Genomic DNA, 20,321 nt, shown 5'->3' on the forward strand with positions numbered 1-20,321 from the left:
AATATTCTGTATTGCACTTATCGGAAAATTAGAAGCATTTGTTTGTAGAATTTAATTTTGATGCATTGACAGTGTACGTTTTACACAATTATGTAATTACATGTATTTTTTTGAATGATAATCACATTTTTTTAAATGACTATTCAGATGGTAACGTTATCTAATTTGATACATGTGTAAAACTACTTTTCTTCATATTTATATTTGGATTGTTTAAAAATCTAATGATATATACATGTTTTTTGTCAAGGTGTTGGAAAAAAAATGAAATCATTTTCAAGTTTTCAGGATTATCGATTAATTGCTAGACTCACCTTTACTTTGTTTTTATTTTAATGATTATTAACTTTTATTTGATGTTATATTTAATTGATTTATTCCAACTTTAGATATTGATGTAGTCTTTCATTTTGAGATATATGTGTTTTTTTTAAGAAGAATTTTTTTCATGGATAGCGACCCTTTATTTTCATATTCTAAGTTTGGATATTAAATTTGACATCGAATTTAATATATTGTATCTTGACATTATATATTTATTTATTTTTTATTTTTTTTAAATGATCAAACCTTTAAAAAAGGTAAGCTTAAGTTTAATACACACTAAATCGCTTATAACAGTCTGCAGATCCGCTCAGACCAATAGACTGACCTTATTCCACCCTTAACTCTCACCTACCTACCGTTATATTGTAACAGGAGATCGTAGTATTATAGAATACAAGGTTCTCTTATGCTGCAACGCATGAAAACAGGCACTGCTAAACTTAATTTTGAAGACCAATAGAAATAAGAGAATATTAAAACGATGCTGTGAAACTTGAAAGACACCCTTGTTCTGTAGTTGTTCAACAGAAAAATACTAAGCATTCAAAACAGCAATACTTACATAGTTAGCTTCAGAACAGAGTTCAGACAATGAACAAATGATAATAATCGCACATCATCCAAGTATAGCACATTAACAGTTATATAACATCATTCCTATAGCAAGAGCCCAACATTTTAAAATGCTGATATGTCCTCATTCATGCAACAACTTATTCATACTCTGTAACAAATAAGTTGTTATCTCACTTCTTCACTTATTGACACAAGATATCCAAGCACCAAGCAACATCCATGAAAGAGCAAATTAGTTTTCAGAACTGTAAGATGTCTCCCCCGATGACAAGTCCTCACATCGAAGTCGCTTCAACTCCTCGTAGGCCCATTCAAGTCCAGGGCAGTAATGAAGCGGGGGATTGAATCTGCTGTCGTTCATATCAGGTGGCAAGAAAGCTCCGTTCTCAACCAAGAATTTCACGGCATCCCTCCTCCTTTCTTTGGCAGCAATATGGAGTGGTGTCCCTGGTTTAAGAGAAGAAAACATGTATCAATATGAAATATGGTAAGATCCCTATATGATAGGTAGATAACTTACAGCCACAAGCACCCTTTGTTCTAGCATCAATGTCAGCACCACGTTCCAGCAGTTCATCCATCACTCCAAGGTGGCCACCTTCAGCAGCAAGGTGAAGAGGGGTCACGCCTTGTGATTTAGGGCCCCATGCAGTCACATTGACATCCATTCCTTCATCAAGAAGTTTTTTTACCTGTTCAAGAACACAATATAAACAGATGCTCTTATGCAACTAAATTGTCAAAACCAAACACACTAGTTTCCCAAATATGAAACAATTATAACTATAAAGAAAGAATCATCCCAAGGTTTACAAATGAACAACAGTGGAAGAGAACACAGAAGAGATTCATGCGCTGTAGGAATTAGCAACAAAACTTTTACTATATTCTAAAATCAACTAACAAGCCATAATCACTGGCAAGGTGCTGATAGGCAAGGCCCCCACCATTCCAAGGAGTAACGGCTACTAGACATTTACATCCATAACACCATGAGAGGAAGCTATCACCACAAATAGAATGGTGCAGGTCACAAGACAGCAATTTCAATATTGTACCAGGCTGAATTAAGGCTTAAACTGTGCACCAAACTCAACAGAACATTTATACCCCAAATACTTGTTTTTTCTTTTGAAAAAAAAGGCTTAGGTCCTTTGCACATGAGATCCTGTAGATTCCTAGGAATGAGAAACATGTTTCTTACCCCCCCCCCTCCCCCCTCCTTTCCAATAAAAAAAACCATCCCCACATGCACATATCAAACGGACTCATCATAAGCATTAGCTTAAACCTACTTGACTAACAAATTTCTACCAACAACCATGAACTACTGTGAATAGTGGGTTTTCTCTTGCAGTGCTCAACACTGTCATCCTTGGAATTGGTTCCCCCACAACTAAAGAAACTGAACAATTAAATTTAAAATATTTCTCTTTGTACAGCATTCTTATTACCAGGTTTAACAATTCAATTTAAGAGAAAAAATCCTATATGAAACCACTTCTGTCCATTCTATGATCACATGAATCATGACTGATGACTCTTATTCCCCCTTTATAATCTGATGATATCTGAAGTAGAAGTTACGATGTAACAATAGATGATAATTTTAGCAATAAATCTCAGTTTAAAGAAGTTTCAAGAAAGTATTGATAATCACGGTCAAGGTTTGAAAGACTGAGAATACTGGTTTAGGGTATGAGTCGGAATCCAATACTTGTAGATTGTAATATTCATCCATCATACTACTTCCTTGCTGTTTTGACAAGATTCAAGCCTACAGTTCAATCTAACCTGAGCATCATCAAATTCTGTCTACTACTCCTCTCCTTAGTATATGATACAACTGAAAGTACGAAACCAAAGGTTAACAGCTTAACAACATAAAATAAGAATAGGATCATCTAAATCCAAATCCAATCCACCAACAAATTGAATACCATTCCAAATACATAGCTTCATAAAGCATCCTAACACAAACAATCAAGTCTCCCATGTACATTCACACTAGGTGGTGACAGGTAGGTCTAGGTGTATCAAACAACCAAGATAACTAAACTTGAATTGTAAATATCTCAATACATGAACTCATAAGAGTAAACTCAAACGTTCAGTAACCTCGCAGACAAATAACTTTGAAGCATCTCATCGTGAAGCCTTTCTAATTTTCCTAGGCACCGAAAATAGAGTCTCACGTGATAGAAATTTTGCAAGAACAAGAAGAACAACAACATAAAAGAGGGGTTGATGAAACTGAAGAAACTCACCAGTTTGAGATCACCTTTGCGGGCGCAAACATGAAGAGAAGTCCAACCTCTATCGTCGGTACCAACGCCAGGCCTCATCATGCGCCTCCTCGACGGGCTTCTCCTGAACAACACTGGCTGCGCCTCCAGCATCTTTTCTCAATCCAACACCCAAAAACTACACCCCAATCCAAATAAAAACGACGATCCAATAAAAAAAAACCTAGAATACAAATCCCCAAAACAACTATTCTTTGTTTTCGCGGGAAACAGCAGGGAACAGACAACAAAATCTTGTTCTTTTTTACGTGTTTACATATTAAACGAACGAGAAACGGGAAAACTAACAGAAATCAGAGCAGTAATAGACGTATAAAGGGGGAAATTAGCGAGAGTGATGAGCGACGCAATAGGGATTAAAAGGATTCAAGCCAGGACCGAATACGCGAAGGTTCTGAAGGACAAGGACGGAGGTCATGAAGGGAGACGAGTTGATGATCATAATTGATGATGCGAATATTAGGGTTTTTGATGAAGCAAGAGGAGTATTGAGAGTGGAATCAGGGGATTGAGGTGATTAATGGGAATCAGATGAATCCTTTCTTGATTAGGATTAGGGTTGATGGAAACATGGAGATCAGAAGATAGGAAACCCTAGCAAGCAGACGCAGCGTACCGAAGCGATAACGATTGGGCAAAGATATAACGCGTGCGGAATGAACTCGATGATAATTTGTTTCACAATTGTGGCGTGTTAGTAGTTAGTGGGTCAAGGATACAGTGCTCCCTCACATGTTTGGGATCATGTGATGTCCTCAACATTACACCGATAGATTTGCTTGTAAAGTAATTTTAGTGGTTCAGATTTTATTAGTTAAATTCAATTTTTAAAAGTAAAATAAGATAAATATAGTTTAATGTTTTAAAATTAGGAAAATCGAATTCATAAAAAAGACTAAATTTAAAATCAGTTCTATATAATTTTATTTTGGAATCGATTTTAAACCACTTATTAAAATTGTTTGTTTGAATGTTACTTTAAAATTAGGTAAATTAGGTAATGTCAAATACATATTAATATCTTAATTATTATGATTATATGAATAAGCATGATCAAATTAGTTTTAATTTGGTTGTGGTTTGTGTGGGATAGGGTGTGTATGGGTCGGGTAAAATTGAGTTTGATGTGACTCAAATTCGGTCTGAAATATATACCAGACCTATTTATTAGACCCGACCTTAGACTCGATGAAATCTATACACTTTTAGGCCACGATTATACCAGGTAAAAATGGGACATTAATTTGATACCTTCTTATAAGATAACATGTGAAAATATCCAAATTTCTAATACTCCAACCATTATTTGACATGATAAAATTCACTTAGAAAAATATAACAAGACCAACTCTTCTCTAAAATTAAAGCATAACCATAATCAATATTCATATTGTCTAATAACACCAAATATTTAAATCAATACAAATAACACAATATTATGCATTAATTAATCTAAAATCTTATACATTTAAAACATAAAACATTAACTTTATTGTCTTACAATAACTAATAATAAAAAATATTAAGGTTTACAATGATTAAATTCTACGTAAAAATAGTCATCATCCATCACTAATAACACAAAATATTAATTATGTATAATGATCGGGCCATCGAGCCAATTTCAAATGACCCAAGTGATGGCTCGGATCCAATCCAAAATAATGATCGGGTCTATTTTTAAAATTTTTAGTCAATTCTAAACCTGAAAAAATAACACCAAATTAGTTCATAAAGTATTGGGGCCGTGCACCACCCTAGTGTGGGAAAAAAGAAAGAGGGGAGGGTGAAAAGGGCAGAAGAGTAATTTAGGTTGTTAACGGATAGGGCGTAGTAATAAAAGACAGGTGGAGAGGAGAGGCATGTGTGGAATGCAAATGGCATCCATTTCCATTTGGAGTTGCAGTTGCAGTTACAATGGATGGAGGTGTAGCGTCGATGATGGAGGTGCGAGACAGGTGGCAGTGACGGTTTCAGCTTCAGGATCTTATTCTCATCAACAGATTACGAGAAGGTCCATGGCGGTTCTGATTTCATCCTTGCCTTTCATGACTTCCGTTTTGCTCTCCGATTCGCCAGCACTTGCCAGGGAGAGGCGCAACAAGAAGAACATCCCTCTTGACCAATACATTACTACTCGTTAGTCCTTACCTCACTGCAATTCACATTCCTTTTCAATTTGCTAGTTAGAATGAATTAAAATAGTTATTTTGTGATTCTGATTGCGATCGTGATTCAGAGGATGGATTGAAATACTATGATTTGGTGGAAGGGAAAGGTCCAGTGGCTGAAAAGGGATCAACCGTTCAGGTTAGTTAGTTAGTTAGTTAGTTAACTGTTGGAATGTGTCATCAGCATGGTTTCTCTATTTCATTATTGTTGATTGGTGGCATATAGTAATTCTTTTTATTTACTGTTCATTGTTTATACTAGTTGTGATCGACAGGTACATTTTGATTGCTTATATCGCGGAATTACCGCGGTATCAAGCCGAGAATCTAAACTTCTTGCTGGAAATCGTATCATTGCTCAGGTAATGTATGTTCTAATCTCAGCTAATTGTTATGTGTTGTTCAGTTTTAGTGCTGATGCAAGGTTGCTTTTGCTTGATGGTATTGAAAGCCATACGAATTTAAGGTGGGAGCTCCACCAGGGAAGGAAAGGAAGCGGGAATTTGTAGACAACCCGAACGGTCTATTCTCTGCACAAGCAGCACCAAAACCTCCACCGGCTATGTACACTATTGTTGAAGGAATGCGTGTTGGTGGAAAGGTGATTCATTTCTTATGCCAGTACAAACTTGGTTTGGTCCCTCAAATTTGATGCACACACTCAATTTTGTCTCTCAAATTTCAGTTAACCCAATTTAGTCCTCCGGATTTTACCCCGTGTATAAGATTAGTCCTGCGACATGGTAGCGAGTCAATTTCGTTTCAGCATGACACCTCTCCATATAACATTCCATTCATAGCGTTGTGGCGGAAATACACTGAGAAACCAACTTTATACACAGTCAAATTTGAAAGACCAAATAAGGTCAAATGAGATTTGAGGACCAAATTAAGTCTTTACTCTTCAATTATATTGTTAATAGTGTCTCTAATATTTTACAGAGATTGCTTCATCTATCTAATACTGTTAATTGATGCATTGCATTCAGCGAACTGTGATTGTTCCTGCAGAGAGTGGGTATGGTCAAAGGGGAATGAATGAGATTCCGGTAAAAACCCTACCCGCTCTTCTTTATGTACCAATGTATGTTATAGTTGGTGAATTAAGCACATGGCTAAAACATTGTTGTTCATGATGTTGCTTGCAGCCTGGAGCTACATTTGAATTAAATGTTGAGCTTTTGCAAATTGTAGATACCTGAAGACCAACAACTTTTTCGTTTAGTACTTCTCATGCCTATTCCTTCTCAGTTATTACCTTATTTCTTGGAATAGGGACGAGAAACCCTATGTCCATTTTTATTGTGAGATTGATGTACTTCTCTTTAGCTTTGCCTGCAATTTTAACGTGAACTTATTTTTAGTAACACTTTCACATGCTGCTGCAAAATTATTCCTTATTTGTGGAAGGTATATAATAATATAATGGCATAAAAACCAAAACAAACTAACATGATCATCTGTGTTGGACTGGGTAGTTTTTGGCATTTAACTAACTACAGATACTAACTTTTATTAACCAAAACCTGCTCAGTCCTCACTCCTCATGGCTCAAATAACTTTTATTTGGCAGGTTTAGACAAACCCCAAAGTGCTTTTTTTATTAACCAAAAAAATAGAAAGCACATTCCACATTCCACAATTCAACAGGTTTGTGTTGTTTGTTTCCGGTTCCACTCTCAATTGCACTTTGCTAATGCCATTTGCATACTGCTATGTCTTTGAATTTAGTACACACTATACTTTCTTGAATTATTATAGTAGATTGTATGTTATGCATCTCAATTTGTTGGAAGGGTAGAGATGGTGGAGAAAGAAAATTTATGGTCTCTTGTACTGCAAGTAAGCATTGTGGATCATATTTTAACTATGATTTTGAGTTGCCTGGTGTCAACTGTCAACAATCCACATTACTAACTGTACATAGTTATTGGAAGAAGAGTAATTTCTCAAGTTTATTAATGATACCAATGGAAGTTATGGGACCAAGTGGCTGATGTCTTCTGTTGTGTTGTGTGTCTAGGAAAGAAAAGAACGGTTTTTTTTTTCCGCTTTACTTGTCTTTTTTCTTAATGGTACACTATATGTTAGAACTCTTGTTTCAGGTTCTTTTTGTGCAGATTAGGGAGAATTATAATTGGACCTTCAAGCAAACTTAAAAGGTAGATGAAGTGTGAGATTTGACTTGTAAGAAGAGAAAAGCATAGCGCTTTTCTACATATTTGTTGTATCCGTCATTTTTATGAAGCGCTATTTGCGTGATACTTTGTTAGAAATCATTTGATATCAAATTATCAAGCATTTGGAGCTGTAATTGATATACTTCCGCAATACTTTATCTTATCCAACAAATAGGAATCATTATAATTATAAATAGGAATTAGATTAGTAGATTTCAATATAGTTTAAAAATGCAATAGTAGTTCAAATTTTCAATGAACTAAGTTACGTAGTAATGTATTCATTTTTAAAAATTTTCTATTTATATAGACTTATTTGCTTATCATTTTAAGTTGGTCAAATTATTGTGGTCGCTGCTAATGAGATAATTGTTAGAATAGTCTTTGTAAAAAATGTTAAACTGAGAAATGAACATGTATTATGTAAAGTATTTTAATTAAAAAAATCTGAACGAATGAATGTGATTTTTGTTCAAATAATTTGACCAGATTATGTCCCTAATTAAAAAAATAGTCAAACTGTTTTTATTGGTGAGAAAATATTGCTGCGAGTATGGCCCTAATTTAATGATGGAGTCATTGGTTTCAAAATTGTCGTTCTAAATTCTTTCTTACATTGTTTTCTTATTTTAAATCCCATTCTTAAAAATTGGCTCTAACCTCTACACTAGCAACTATTAAATGATATCCTAAGTTCTGATATAAAATAGTGATGAATGCTGAATTTTCGTACACAAAGATAAGAGTCTCATTGACAAAATTTTTGCAGAGAGAAACTTCATAACGGACACCCTTGAATCAACACTAAAACATGAAACTCCGAGAATCCATGAGGACATGGTGTCTTATCCTTACTTCTGGTGTGCCTACCACTTCACTTTCATGTAGGACTGACAATACTAATCTTATTCGAGTGCATGCAATTTGATCCAGTCTATTTGATTAGGGTTGACAATCCAATCCGCAACAGGTTAGATTGAGAGTAGAGCAGATTGAGCTGCTAATACCCTTAGTGTGAATTTAGGTTTAATGCTACCTTATTTACTCGCATCCATAATACATTATAGTATATAAATTAATATATATGCATAATGAAATTGATGTAGTTCAAATTCATATCCTCCCTCTTTTGTAATTTTAGGATGGATTTTGTTATTTTTAATTTTAATATGAACTTAATTTTGTATTTTATTTTTTATTAGTATGTTTATGAACTATAAAATGATTAAATATTGTGTTTAAATCGATTTATTATGGATAGTGTTACCTGTTATTATATGTATTCAAGTGGTAGCTATTTGTTAGACTTTTGTTCTTGCTTTATCTGATAATCTAGTTGACGAAAAGTGAAAAGATCTTTGAAAAATTATTGATCAGCAACTTATCTCCTCAACGAGAGATGGTTAGAGAAAAAAAAAAAGATAAATAACATTATTAAATTAATTGAAACTCAAAATTACATAATTATAATAATTAAAATTTGCTTACATGCATGTTTTAGAGTTTTTTGATGACTTAAAAGAAAATAAACAAAAACTAAGAACGAAAAAAAAAAGAGAAACTGTTTAAGAAAGGCGGTCTCGCTGAATACTATTCTCAAATTCTTTCCAAGGCAACGGAAGCTCCACTTGGGGGGAAAGGGTCCTCATTGCGGTCTTTGCCATGATATTTGCTACTGTATTTGCATCTCTCAAGATCAACCGAAGATCAGCACGCCATTTCCAAGACATGATATCTCGAATTTTTAACACCAAAGGATCAATAAACCCAGAGCAATCTTGTAAATTATTGACAATAGTAAAAGCCTCCACACAATCTGTCTCACATATAATGTCTCTTTGTCCCGAGTCCCATGCTAAAGAAAGCTTCTCCAAATAGCAAACAACTCTCCTTGCAAAATGCTATGACTCTCAATTGTCCCAGACAGCCTCGTTGCTACCTTCCCTTTCAATCTCTGCTAACACAAGCAAAACCAACTCGAGCACCACTGCCAGGATAGCTAGCATCACAATTAATCTTAAAGGTACCCACTGAAGGGGGAATCCAAGAACCACTAATGGTTGAAAGGATAGACAGTCGTTGCAACTCAAAAATATTTCGGAGCTCTTTTTCCAAAGACAAAGTCATACTAATCACTTTGTCTGCATGTTTTAGAGTTAAAACCCTACAACTCGTAACGATTTATATAAAAAAAATTGCACACGCATATAAGCAAAACTTAATTGTTATAATTATATAATTTTGAGCCCCAATTAATTTAATAATATAATTTGTCCCAAAAAAATTCTTCAAGTTTATTTTCTTCCAATTGATAAATGTTCACCTTTTAGTTTTAATTTACTTTATGCACCTCTTCCAGAAAAAATTAATATTTCTTTTGCAAAAGAAATCCTTTAAATCTAAGCCGTAAATAAGTTTTTAAATTATATATTATTTTTAAGAAATTTAAATATTCTTAAAATATCAATATCATAATAATTCTAATTTAATATATTATAATTGTTTATAAAATTTATTGCTAAAATTACTAAAACATCCATATTCCAAGAATACTTTATACTTAAAGTTCTTCCTAAACTAAACAAAGTTACTAGCTCTCGTGTGTGAATGCAAAAGACTCTGGCTCTTCATAAACATCAATGTGGAGACCGTGAAAGGTCAATCATTCCTATCTTGTCGACAAAGAAAAATTGGTAAAGCATAAAGGAGGAGGAAAAGGAGCCTATTTATTTATTTATTTTATTTATCTATTTCTTTTCTCTAGCATCAAGTTTCTGCTGTACACTCCAAATCTCCAATTCCTTGGTTTGGTTTCGATTAAAAGCAGAAAACCCTAATCCTAAACGTCGTGGTAGCAGAGAGATCAATGTTCGCTGGCGAGGACGCCCGAGCGGCTCGCCTGGCCATGGTGGCGCCGCCGCAGCCGCAGATGTTGAACCCGGCGACATCGTCGGTGATTTCCGGCGAGATATCGCCGACGACGGCAGGGAGAGAGGAGAGGGTTCCGGCACAGCCGCAGTGGAGCCAGCAGGAGACGAGAGAGTTCATAGCGATACGCGCGGAGCTTGAGAGGGACTTCACTGCATCGAAGCGGAACAAGACGCTTTGGGAGGTTGTGAGCTCCAAGATGAGGGAGAGAGGCTTCAGGAGGAGCCCCGAACAGTGCAAATGCAAGTGGAAGAACCTCGTTAATCGCTATAAGGTGTGACTCTATCTCATCGATTTGTGTTTGCATTTTTTTATTGGATTTCATTTCATTGTTTTACTCGAATTTTCACTTATATGTTTTCGACTTACTTGAGCAAGCTTAGATTTTAGGGTTAGAAATCTGGGGCCTTCTGATATATATGTTTCTGTTGGTTACATCGTGGATATTCTTTGTGCTTCTTGTGTGCGTTTTTAAGATGCACTTATTGCTCTGAGTTTATGTATGTTAAAGCTAGTTTTTTTTACGAAATTTCATACAATGAATCCTAAATGTTCCCCTAATGGATTAGTATTTTGTTAGTTATTTATGACCTGATTTTGCAAACAGGAGCGATGATATCTCCACCAGCCTTGTGTGGCATTGGCATTTTTTTTCCCATAGAGAAGAATTAAGGAACTGCGGAATATTATGTTATGGTTATTTTGGGAAAATGAGTGTGAAATTTGGAATACCGAATTGCATAGTGCTTCATATTTATGAACCTTTATATACAGAAGTAATTTGGTTTAGAGTGTGCTTGGTGGAGTTTATAAATAGGAGGAAGAGGAACAACCAGCGCTACTATAAACCTTTATATGCCGAAGTAATTGGTTAAGAGTGTTCTTTGTGGAGTTTAAAAATTAGAGGACGGGAAGAATAATAATCAGCAAGTAATGCATTTAGATGTATTTTATCTGTCTCTCTCTCTCTCTAGTAAATTTTGCCACACATTTAATTGTTATATGCTACTTTAAAGATGGAATTGTTGGTCTCTAGTGTGCTGTATGCTCTCTTTACCTGTCAAAATGATGTGTATTGTTGGATGTGCAAGAAAATTGTGTCACTGAAAATGCAGAAGAAAGGCCATATCTTTAAGCTGGGAGCGTTCATTTCCTTTATTGCATGTAATCATCTATTGATATTGTGCAGGGAAAAGAGACATCTGATCCAGAGCATAGTAGGCAATGTCCATTTTTCGAAGAATTGCATGCAGTATTTACTGAAAGAGCACGAAATATGCAACGACTGCTTCTTGAATCTGAGGCTCGTTCAGCTCAAACAAAGAAAGGGGTGAAAAGGTCAAGTGGAGAACGGTCCTCGGAAGAGTACTCTGAAGATGACGAGGAGGTAGAAGATGACAGTGAAGAGGAGAAGCCTTCTAGAAGCAATGCTCGTAAAAGGAAAGTTGACAAAACTGATAAGTCTTCAAAGGCAAACAATCCATCAAATACTTTCAGTAATACTGCTAGTAGTATTCAGGAAATGCTCAATGAATTTTTCCAGCAGCAGCTAAGGATGGAGATGCAATGGAGGGAAATGATGGATAGGCGTGCCCAAGAAAGACAGCTTTTTGAGCAGGAATGGAGGCACACAATGGAGAAACTTGAAAGGGAGAGATTAATGATTGAACAGACATGGAGGGAGCGGGAAGAACAGAGGAGAATGAGGGAAGAGAGCCGGGCAGAGAGGAGGGATGCTTTGTTGACAACTCTTTTGAACAAACTCATACATGAATCTAACTAAATGTGGTAACTGACTTGAACAGTTAGTTTCAGTTAATTATTTGATGCTTTCATTAATTATATGTTTAGCCAAGGTTAAGCCAACTTTGATAGTGGCTTTTGGTTACAATATAGAATCTTGGAAAGGAAAAATTGAATGGGTATAGCGGATATATTGAATATTATAGGAGTATATGAACTGAAAATTGATACAAACAGATTGTGTATGGACTATGGACAGTTGCTGTAACTAAGTCAAGGTGCGGATTATAGCTGTTTGTATGATTTTTGGTATATTCATTAATTAAGAAAAGAAAAAAGGAAAGAAATCTTCTTGCTTCGTTGTATGAAATGAAATCTGTGTTTGCGAATAAATTTCGTCATCAGTGATCATGATAAGACAGGTTCTTCTTGGTTTGACCTCTTCTATTTTCACATCATGATACAACCGATTTGAAGAGCGAGTATAATAGTGTTCAGCAGAGATGATTTTAGATTGTAACCTATATTTAATGGCCGTGGATAGTATCTGTTTCTAAAATCTGTAACCAGCTGAAACGAATAACAAAATTTGTTGAAAAAACTTCTAACAAAATTTGTTGTAAAAACTCCTGACCTCACAGTGAAGCACAAACGATACGATTGGCATTAATGGAAGAACAGATAATAGGTTAAAAAATAAATAATTCTCTAGTACCCAAAAATTAAGAACCTTAGTCATTAGATTACTTTCGTATGATAGATGAGAATACCAACAAAAGTTGACCTGTAATTCCCCGGTTCATATCTGGTTTCGCAAGAGAAGAGAAGAGAATGAGAAATGGACAAATTCTAAGTATGATTTTGAGTTTGTGCAAAGGGATGTTACTTAATGCAACGTTGCAGAGCGGCTTCAGTTAGCCTGCACTGGTACAAGCTGATAATATTCTCGTCTCCATTAGAATCAGTTTTGAACACCCTTAGCTTTATGATCTTGCAACAAAGCATATTAACAAAAATGTAATTAAAACAGGTTGCAATTTGGCTTAGGTGCAGGAATTACATTTAAATCACGGAGGCACACAGAGCAACATTCATTTTTCTTTCTTTGGAACTTCCATACTAATTTTGTTTAGAAGAAATCATTAGCTTGACTCGGGAGGTTTCTCCTTTGGGTGTTTGGAGCCATAATGATCAACAAGCTGGTTTTGATTTGCAAGCTGAGTCTGAAAAAACAAAATGAAACAACATTATCAATAATCCTAATACAGACACTACATAGTTCTAATGACACATTTAGGGGTGCAAAAGATACCACAAAAGCATCCAGAGTTAACAGACCACCACTGTCAAACACTTTTTCTTTGCTGCTTACCACTCTCAAACACTAAACATATATGATTTACTTAAAACCCAACAGAAAGACAATGAATAATTCACTGTATAAGACATCTAGTACTTGCAATTACCAGCCAATTTTAGCTAGACAGCAACCTATCTTCTTAAATATGAGTAATTTTTAATTTAGAAAGGAACGTTAAGCCAGATGTCGTAACTGTATGCTCATAAGAATTAAAAGTTGTTCTAATAACTGGATATGGCGACTAATCTGAACCTAGCAAATTGCTAAATGTTAGTGATTCTCTTAGCCACTTGTATAGTTCTCAGGCTAAACGCCATATTGCTGTTGCAGCTGTGCCTATCTCCCCATACATAAACTTGTAGACTCATTGAGAATACATACATGATTTGAACGACAGATATATACATGACATACAATGCACACCACATATTATTAGCATTTCAACAACATGAATTCATACAGAAATATTAATCGGCTTTTGTTTCCCTGTATTTCAGCACTATATGATCTTTATCGTATAATAATGATATTTGAATTTTGGCTAGTTGTTAGCTCAAGTAAATGTGTCATTTAAAGCATAGAACACAAAGGCTTAGTCTCTTCTGATTTATTGCTAACTTCCACTCTTAGAAGTTTGCACATCATAACCCCTGCTTGAAGACTATGCATAGCTTACATACATACTTTCATTCATATCAAAACAACACCACCACCACCAAAGCCTTATCCCATTAGGAGGGGATCGCTTATCTCATTAATATCAATACAGCTTGTAAGTTGTAATTTATTCTTCTGTGGAGATGCTTCCGTTTTAAAAAATAAGTATAGGAATCAACCCCTGAAACTTCCTCACTCTATCAATATTTTGTTTTGCTTTTTCAATAAATAGTTACCCATACAAAAGCAAATTGGATAGCAAACGCAAAAAATCCATTTCAAAACTAACTCTTTAAATTTAAGCCTACATATAATGTAACATTTCACCAACATATCAACAAATAAAGGCATATATGACTATCATAAATCATAATAAGTGAGCGAAACTGCGAAAGATAAGTATATAAAGACAAAATACTTGCACAGATTGTTTTGACATCCACATTAACAGTTACCCAGTAAAATGCCTTGTAATAAACATTATTGCCACCCTTTTGCTTTCTCTTATAAAACACACTTGCATTCTCATTCCATGCATTTCAGTATTTTTGAGCACTCATTAGCTAAATTATACCATGAACCATGAATTGGAAGCTGCCAACAATAACAAAGCCAACATTCGAAGGAAGACAGACAGAAGGGAAAGGCTTGAAGAGTAAAAACGATTCGCTTCCACTTTACCCACCAAGCCATCCTCTTCCCTTTCGTCCCTTCCAAAATCCAATCTCCCAAACACACCCTTAAGGCTACTACTTGGATGAGATTATCAACCTAATTAATAATATTTGAAACAAATTTCATGCAGTTAATAAGGCCTTCCCATATTTACGATCTCTCCGTATGAATGACCTAAGAACCAATTACTAATAGAATCAAACAGAACGCTATCGTAAAAATCAAACATAATAGAGCAAAAGACGGATCTGATTATCGATGCCATAACCGAAAAGCTCAATTAGAAAGAGAATAAAACGAGGAATAAAAGAGAAGTTAAAGAAGAGAAAGGGAAATTGAGAAGACCTTGCAGATGGGGCAAACGACTTTGAGGCCAACGGCTCTGGCCTCAAGCTGAGAACCCTTAGCCTTCTGATTCTTCTCGGCGTTACGCTTCTGTGCTTCGATCTTCTGCTTCCCTCGCGTCATCGATGGGATTGTGAGTAGTGTGACGTGTGAAGTGTGGCGATAAAATGATGATCGAGAAGAACGAAAGGAAGAAAGGCGAGGACCAACGCAGAAATACGAAGAAGAATGGTAGAGACGCTACGTGGGACCCTCTCTTTCTTGTCTTCCGACTTTCTGTGGGGCCCACCCTCGTGGCTACCACCATTCATGAATTTTGCATGTCACATTGTAAAAAAATAAATAAATGCCGAGACTCATTCTTGAGAATTTTCAGGTTAAAAATTATTTTTGTCCCACAATTTAATTCTTATATTGATTTAAAGAAAGACTAATTTATTTTTAGAATGTATTTTTTGAAAATTTAATTGTTTTATTATAAAATTTATTAGAGATTTATTTGTTTAATAAATACATACAAAATTAATTCAAAATAATTTAGGGATCAATTTGTCCGATAAAAATAATTCTCAAATATTTTTAGAGAATAAAAATTTGTTAGAACTAAAGTGTTTAATATAAAATTTTTGAGAATTAAAATGGTGTTTACTCAAACTAATAATAATAATAATAATAAAGCTAAAATAATGGTATAGTCTTCAATATTTTGAATAAATATTTAATTTTGTCTTTTTTCATTTTTATAAAAGATAAGACGATTTCTGTTAAAAAAAGGATATTTTGGCATAATCTTTTTATTTTGGAATAATACGATTTTTTTATTAAAAAATTTATTAAATAATAACAAAATTTATTTTTGTGGGAGTAAAACTCCACGAACTATTAATAAATTTATTTTTAAAAAATTATTTCACTGACAGTGGTTAAATGAAAAAAGACCGTTGCTAAAAAGAATATTGTAAGAAAAAAATAATTACAGTACGAATACTTTTTAAAGAAAAAAATAACATTAATGTTGATAATATTGATATTGATAATAATAATGACAGTAAATAAGATAATAATAATAATAAAATATAATTTCACAATAAAAATAATAGATATAAAAGATAACGACAATGATAAAAAAAAATGATGAACTAGTGGTATTAGTGGTCATAGTCAGTCTTGTGAGGGTTTAAAAATATAAATAAAACCCCACAAAAATAATTCCTGTTACTATTTAAGTGTCCATATTTTTAGATAAAAATTGCATTGTCCCTTATAAAAATGAATAAGAATAAAATTAGGTCTTTACTCCTAATAATTTAGATGAGTCTTAATTCTTTTTCTAAAATTTGAAAAAATGAGATTTTATTTAAAGAATAAAAATAAGATAAAATAAAAATATTTTGAGATAAACATAAGACATAGTAAATATTAAGAATAAAATTAGCACTTAATTCAAATATTAAAAATTTAAACAATAATTATATTTATATGTGTGCATATACTAAAAATTAGTTACTAAATCAGTCATTAATTATATCTATATCACTATATGTGTATATTATATAATATATTTTGTATTTCAATATATATCCTATATTAACAACTTTGACAATTAATTTAATGTATACATAGAATAATTGATATAAATAATACAAGAAATTAGTTATCACGTAATTTAAAAACACATATTATTAGTAAAAAAATTATATTTTTAATTTTAATAAATGTATAATACGTAAAAAATTTGAACTCTACATATTTTGTTATAATTTTTTAATTAATAATTTTAATATGTGCTCAAAGAATATATTAACTAAATCTATAATATAAATATATATTTTTTACTATGATAAATTTTGGATTATAAGTTATAACATTAATATGATTTTAATTAACTTCTTTAACATACAGGTTTTGTTTTATAAACGTATAATCAAACATAAATGAACATAAATTCACAATCTTAAATTCGTAACTACATTTAAAGTAACGTCTATTGTAAAGATAAGAAAAAAATCAAACCAATACTTCATCAAATTAAACGGTGATTGCAATAATGATTATGTTAATAACATTTCTGATGACAGCCCATAATATATAAATGCTCAATTAGCTTTAACTCAAGTATATTAAAAGTAAAGAATCTTTTTTTTGGTTGCCCACCGTATCCTCCAAATCCACAGGTCAAGAATTAATTTGTCGCAGATCGGAATTCCATTTAAGGGTTTGTCGCTGGCGAACGATAAAATTGATAAAGAAAAAATGGGCTTTTGTTTTTATCTCCTAGCTTCAATTTGTATGTACATTATTTTCCAAGCATTTCTGAGTATCATTCGAAACAAAAGACTTCCACCAAGCCCTCCAACCATACCTTTCTTCGGTAACATTTTTTGGCTTCTCAAATCATCAAGGAACTTTGCTGATCTTGAACCTGTTCTTCGTTCCTTGCGTTCCAAGTATGGTGACCTTGTCACCATTTACATTGGTTCAAAACCTTCCATTTTCATAACATCCCATGAAGCTGCTCATCGAGCACTTGTTAAATCCGGCAATGTCTTTGCAAGTCGTCCCATGGCTCTTGAAACCATTCAAATCTTCTTCCCAAACCAATATAGTGTTACCACTTCCCCTTATGGTCCAATTTGGAGAATGTTGCGCCAGAATTTCATGCAAGTGGTTCAACCTTCTCGCTTGAAATCATACTCTATTTGTCGTAAGTGTGCACTAAGTGAATTCAAGAAACATGTTTTAAATGATATTAAAGTTGGTAACAAAATGGTGCCAATTCAGGACTATATTAACTATACAATATATGTTCTGCTATCGTATATGTGTTTTGGAGAGAGATTTGATGAGGAAACCATCAAGAATATTCAAAGAGTGCAATACAATGTCATTCATAATTTCATTAGGTTTAATGTTCTGAATTTTGTACCAATGTTGAACAAGATTGTGTTTAGAGGACTATGGAATGAAGTCATGGAAATTCGTCACAATAGAACATGCATGTTGCTCCCAATCATAAAAGCACGCCATGAGAAAATCAAAGCCAATAAGGTTGGTGGTGAATCATTACAGTTTGAGGCTTATGTTGATACTCTCTTTGATATGAAAATCCCAGAATGTGGGAACATGTTAACTGATGAAGAGTTGGTGAGTTTGTGCTCTGAGTTTATACTTGGCGGCACCGACACAACGGCTACAACATGGTTATGGGCAATGGCCAACATAATCAAGTGCCAAGACATACAAGAGAAGTTGTTTGATGAGATTAAGAAAGTTGTCAAGTCTGAGGAAGATATTGAAGAGGAACATCTTAAAAGGATGCCTTATTTAGAGGCTGTGGTGTTAGAGACATTGAGAAGACATCCACCAGGTCATTTTATATTGCCGAGGGCAGTGATAGAAGACACTATTATGGATGGTTATGTGATACCCAAAGATGCAATTGTTAATTTTCTTGTTGCTGAAATAGGGTGGGATCCAAATGTGTGGGAAGATCCAATGGAGTTTAAGCCTGAAAGGTTTTTGAGGTATGGTAAAGGAGAGGATAAATTTGACATAAAAGGGTTTAGAGAGATTAAGATGATGCCTTTTGGTGCTGGGAGAAGAATTTGTCCTGCCATTGATATGGCAATACTTCACCTTAAGTACTTTGTGGCAAATTTGGTAAGGGATTTTAAATGGACACTTGAAGATGGGTGTGAAGTTGACATGAGTGAAAAACAGACATTTACTGTTGTGATGAAGAACCCATTGAGACCATGTGTGTCTCTAAGATTCGCTTAATCTATGTATATTTTCCAATTCTGATCTCATCAAAATCATACGGAGAAACATAAAAGGTTTTCTTTTCTCCTACCTAATTTTGTTGGGTTATTTGTAAATAATACTACGTTCATGAATGTATAAATCTAAACAATTCAATATGAATATTTGTGCATAAATATTATTATTAGTTTAAAGTAATATTTAATTATTAATAATTTATACATATATTTACATAAATGAATCAATGACCATTTGTATGTTTTCCCAAGATGAGTCCTCATACTTTCCTAAGATAAAAACACTGACATATATATATCTACATTATATCGAAACTAAATTTGTACTCACGCAAGATGTTATGTGACAAAAGTACTCTATGTCACTACGTGGCACTCTAACCCACCAAAAACAGGATACTTTTATCACACAGAAGTCATATTACGTGAATACAAGTTTAGTTTGGTTTAGTGTAAATACATATATCAGCGTTTTCATCTTTCATACGTACAAATAGTCATTTATTCTTACATAAATTTATACACATAAAATGTATAATTTATACCATGAATTTACTATCATTTATATACATAAATCAAGATATCTTATATTTATATTTATCCAAATTTATATATATAAATTAATAAAAGTTGTTTATTAAAAATAATTTAATATTTATACTTATTAATTACTAATAGGATTACTAAAATCTGCCGATCCTAAAAGCGTATATTTTTTTTGTTATGAAAGTAGAAGTGGTGATATACCTTATCATTATAATTTTTGGTGTTTTTCAAAATCGTGAAAAGTACACAAATTGGACGGGCCGATTTCTGTATCTCTACAAATCGGACGGTCCGATTTATGTACTTCTAATAAATTGGACGGTTCGATTTCTGCTTCTCTAATTAAACGATTCCACATCTGAAGATAACACCCCAACAATCTACATTTTAAAAAAATACCACTACCACTCCAATATTAAAAGGAAAAGTATATGGAACCAACTAATAATCAGCCAAGAATGGAACAACATAATTAATTATAATTAGTTTTATTAATTTATAATTTAATTTGTTTTTTAAATTATTGTTGACCACATTCAAAACATGAGAGAAGATACGCTAGTGTTAGGAGAGAATCACGGAACAGATGCTTTGATTAGTCATTAGTTGGTTCTATATAATTAATTATGTTTTATTAATGGAAACATAGAAATCATATCCAAAACCATCCAATTTACAAGAAAAAGAAACATTCGTGTGTCTATCAGTAGCAACATCCGGTTAAAGTT

General features: G+C 33.5%; 4 protein-coding genes across 4 annotated transcripts; 3 read left to right on the forward strand and 1 right to left on the reverse strand.

Annotated features, from left to right (window-relative positions):
- Positions 1-839: 839 nt before the first annotated feature.
- Positions 840-3,987, reverse strand: LOC112800156 (phytochrome-interacting ankyrin-repeat protein 1-like). Its single transcript, XM_025842264.3, has 3 exons — positions 3,171-3,987; positions 1,424-1,595; positions 840-1,350 (listed from the first exon to the last, which is right to left on the reverse strand). Exons 1-3 carry the CDS (start codon positions 3,300-3,302, stop codon positions 1,136-1,138), a joined length of 519 nt encoding a protein of 172 aa, XP_025698049.1. The 5' UTR covers positions 3,303-3,987; the 3' UTR covers positions 840-1,135.
- A 963-nt stretch (positions 3,988-4,950) lies between these two features.
- LOC112800158 (peptidyl-prolyl cis-trans isomerase FKBP18, chloroplastic-like) lies at positions 4,951-6,749 on the forward strand. Its single transcript, XM_025842266.2, has 6 exons — positions 4,951-5,348; positions 5,449-5,519; positions 5,656-5,742; positions 5,832-5,981; positions 6,370-6,429; positions 6,529-6,749. Exons 1-6 carry the CDS (start codon positions 5,072-5,074, stop codon positions 6,580-6,582), a joined length of 699 nt encoding a protein of 232 aa, XP_025698051.1. The 5' UTR covers positions 4,951-5,071; the 3' UTR covers positions 6,583-6,749.
- A 3,362-nt stretch (positions 6,750-10,111) lies between these two features.
- On the forward strand, positions 10,112-12,534 carry LOC112800159 (trihelix transcription factor GT-3b-like). Its single transcript, XM_025842268.3, has 3 exons — positions 10,112-10,253; positions 10,419-10,762; positions 11,678-12,534. Exons 2-3 carry the CDS (start codon positions 10,427-10,429, stop codon positions 12,269-12,271), a joined length of 930 nt encoding a protein of 309 aa, XP_025698053.1. The 5' UTR covers positions 10,112-10,253; positions 10,419-10,426; the 3' UTR covers positions 12,272-12,534.
- Positions 12,535-17,557: 5,023 nt separating this feature from the next.
- On the forward strand, positions 17,558-19,048 carry LOC112799904 (cytochrome P450 89A9-like). The gene has a single exon (XM_025841894.2). The coding sequence runs from the start codon at positions 17,558-17,560 to the stop codon at positions 19,046-19,048; it is 1,491 nt and encodes a 496-aa protein (XP_025697679.2).
- The last annotated feature ends 1,273 nt before the right edge of the window (positions 19,049-20,321 follow it).

Source organism: Arachis hypogaea, chromosome 5, assembly GCF_003086295.3.
Source record: "Arachis hypogaea cultivar Tifrunner chromosome 5, arahy.Tifrunner.gnm2.J5K5, whole genome shotgun sequence".
In the NCBI taxonomy this organism is placed as follows: Eukaryota; Viridiplantae; Streptophyta; class Magnoliopsida; order Fabales; family Fabaceae; genus Arachis; species Arachis hypogaea.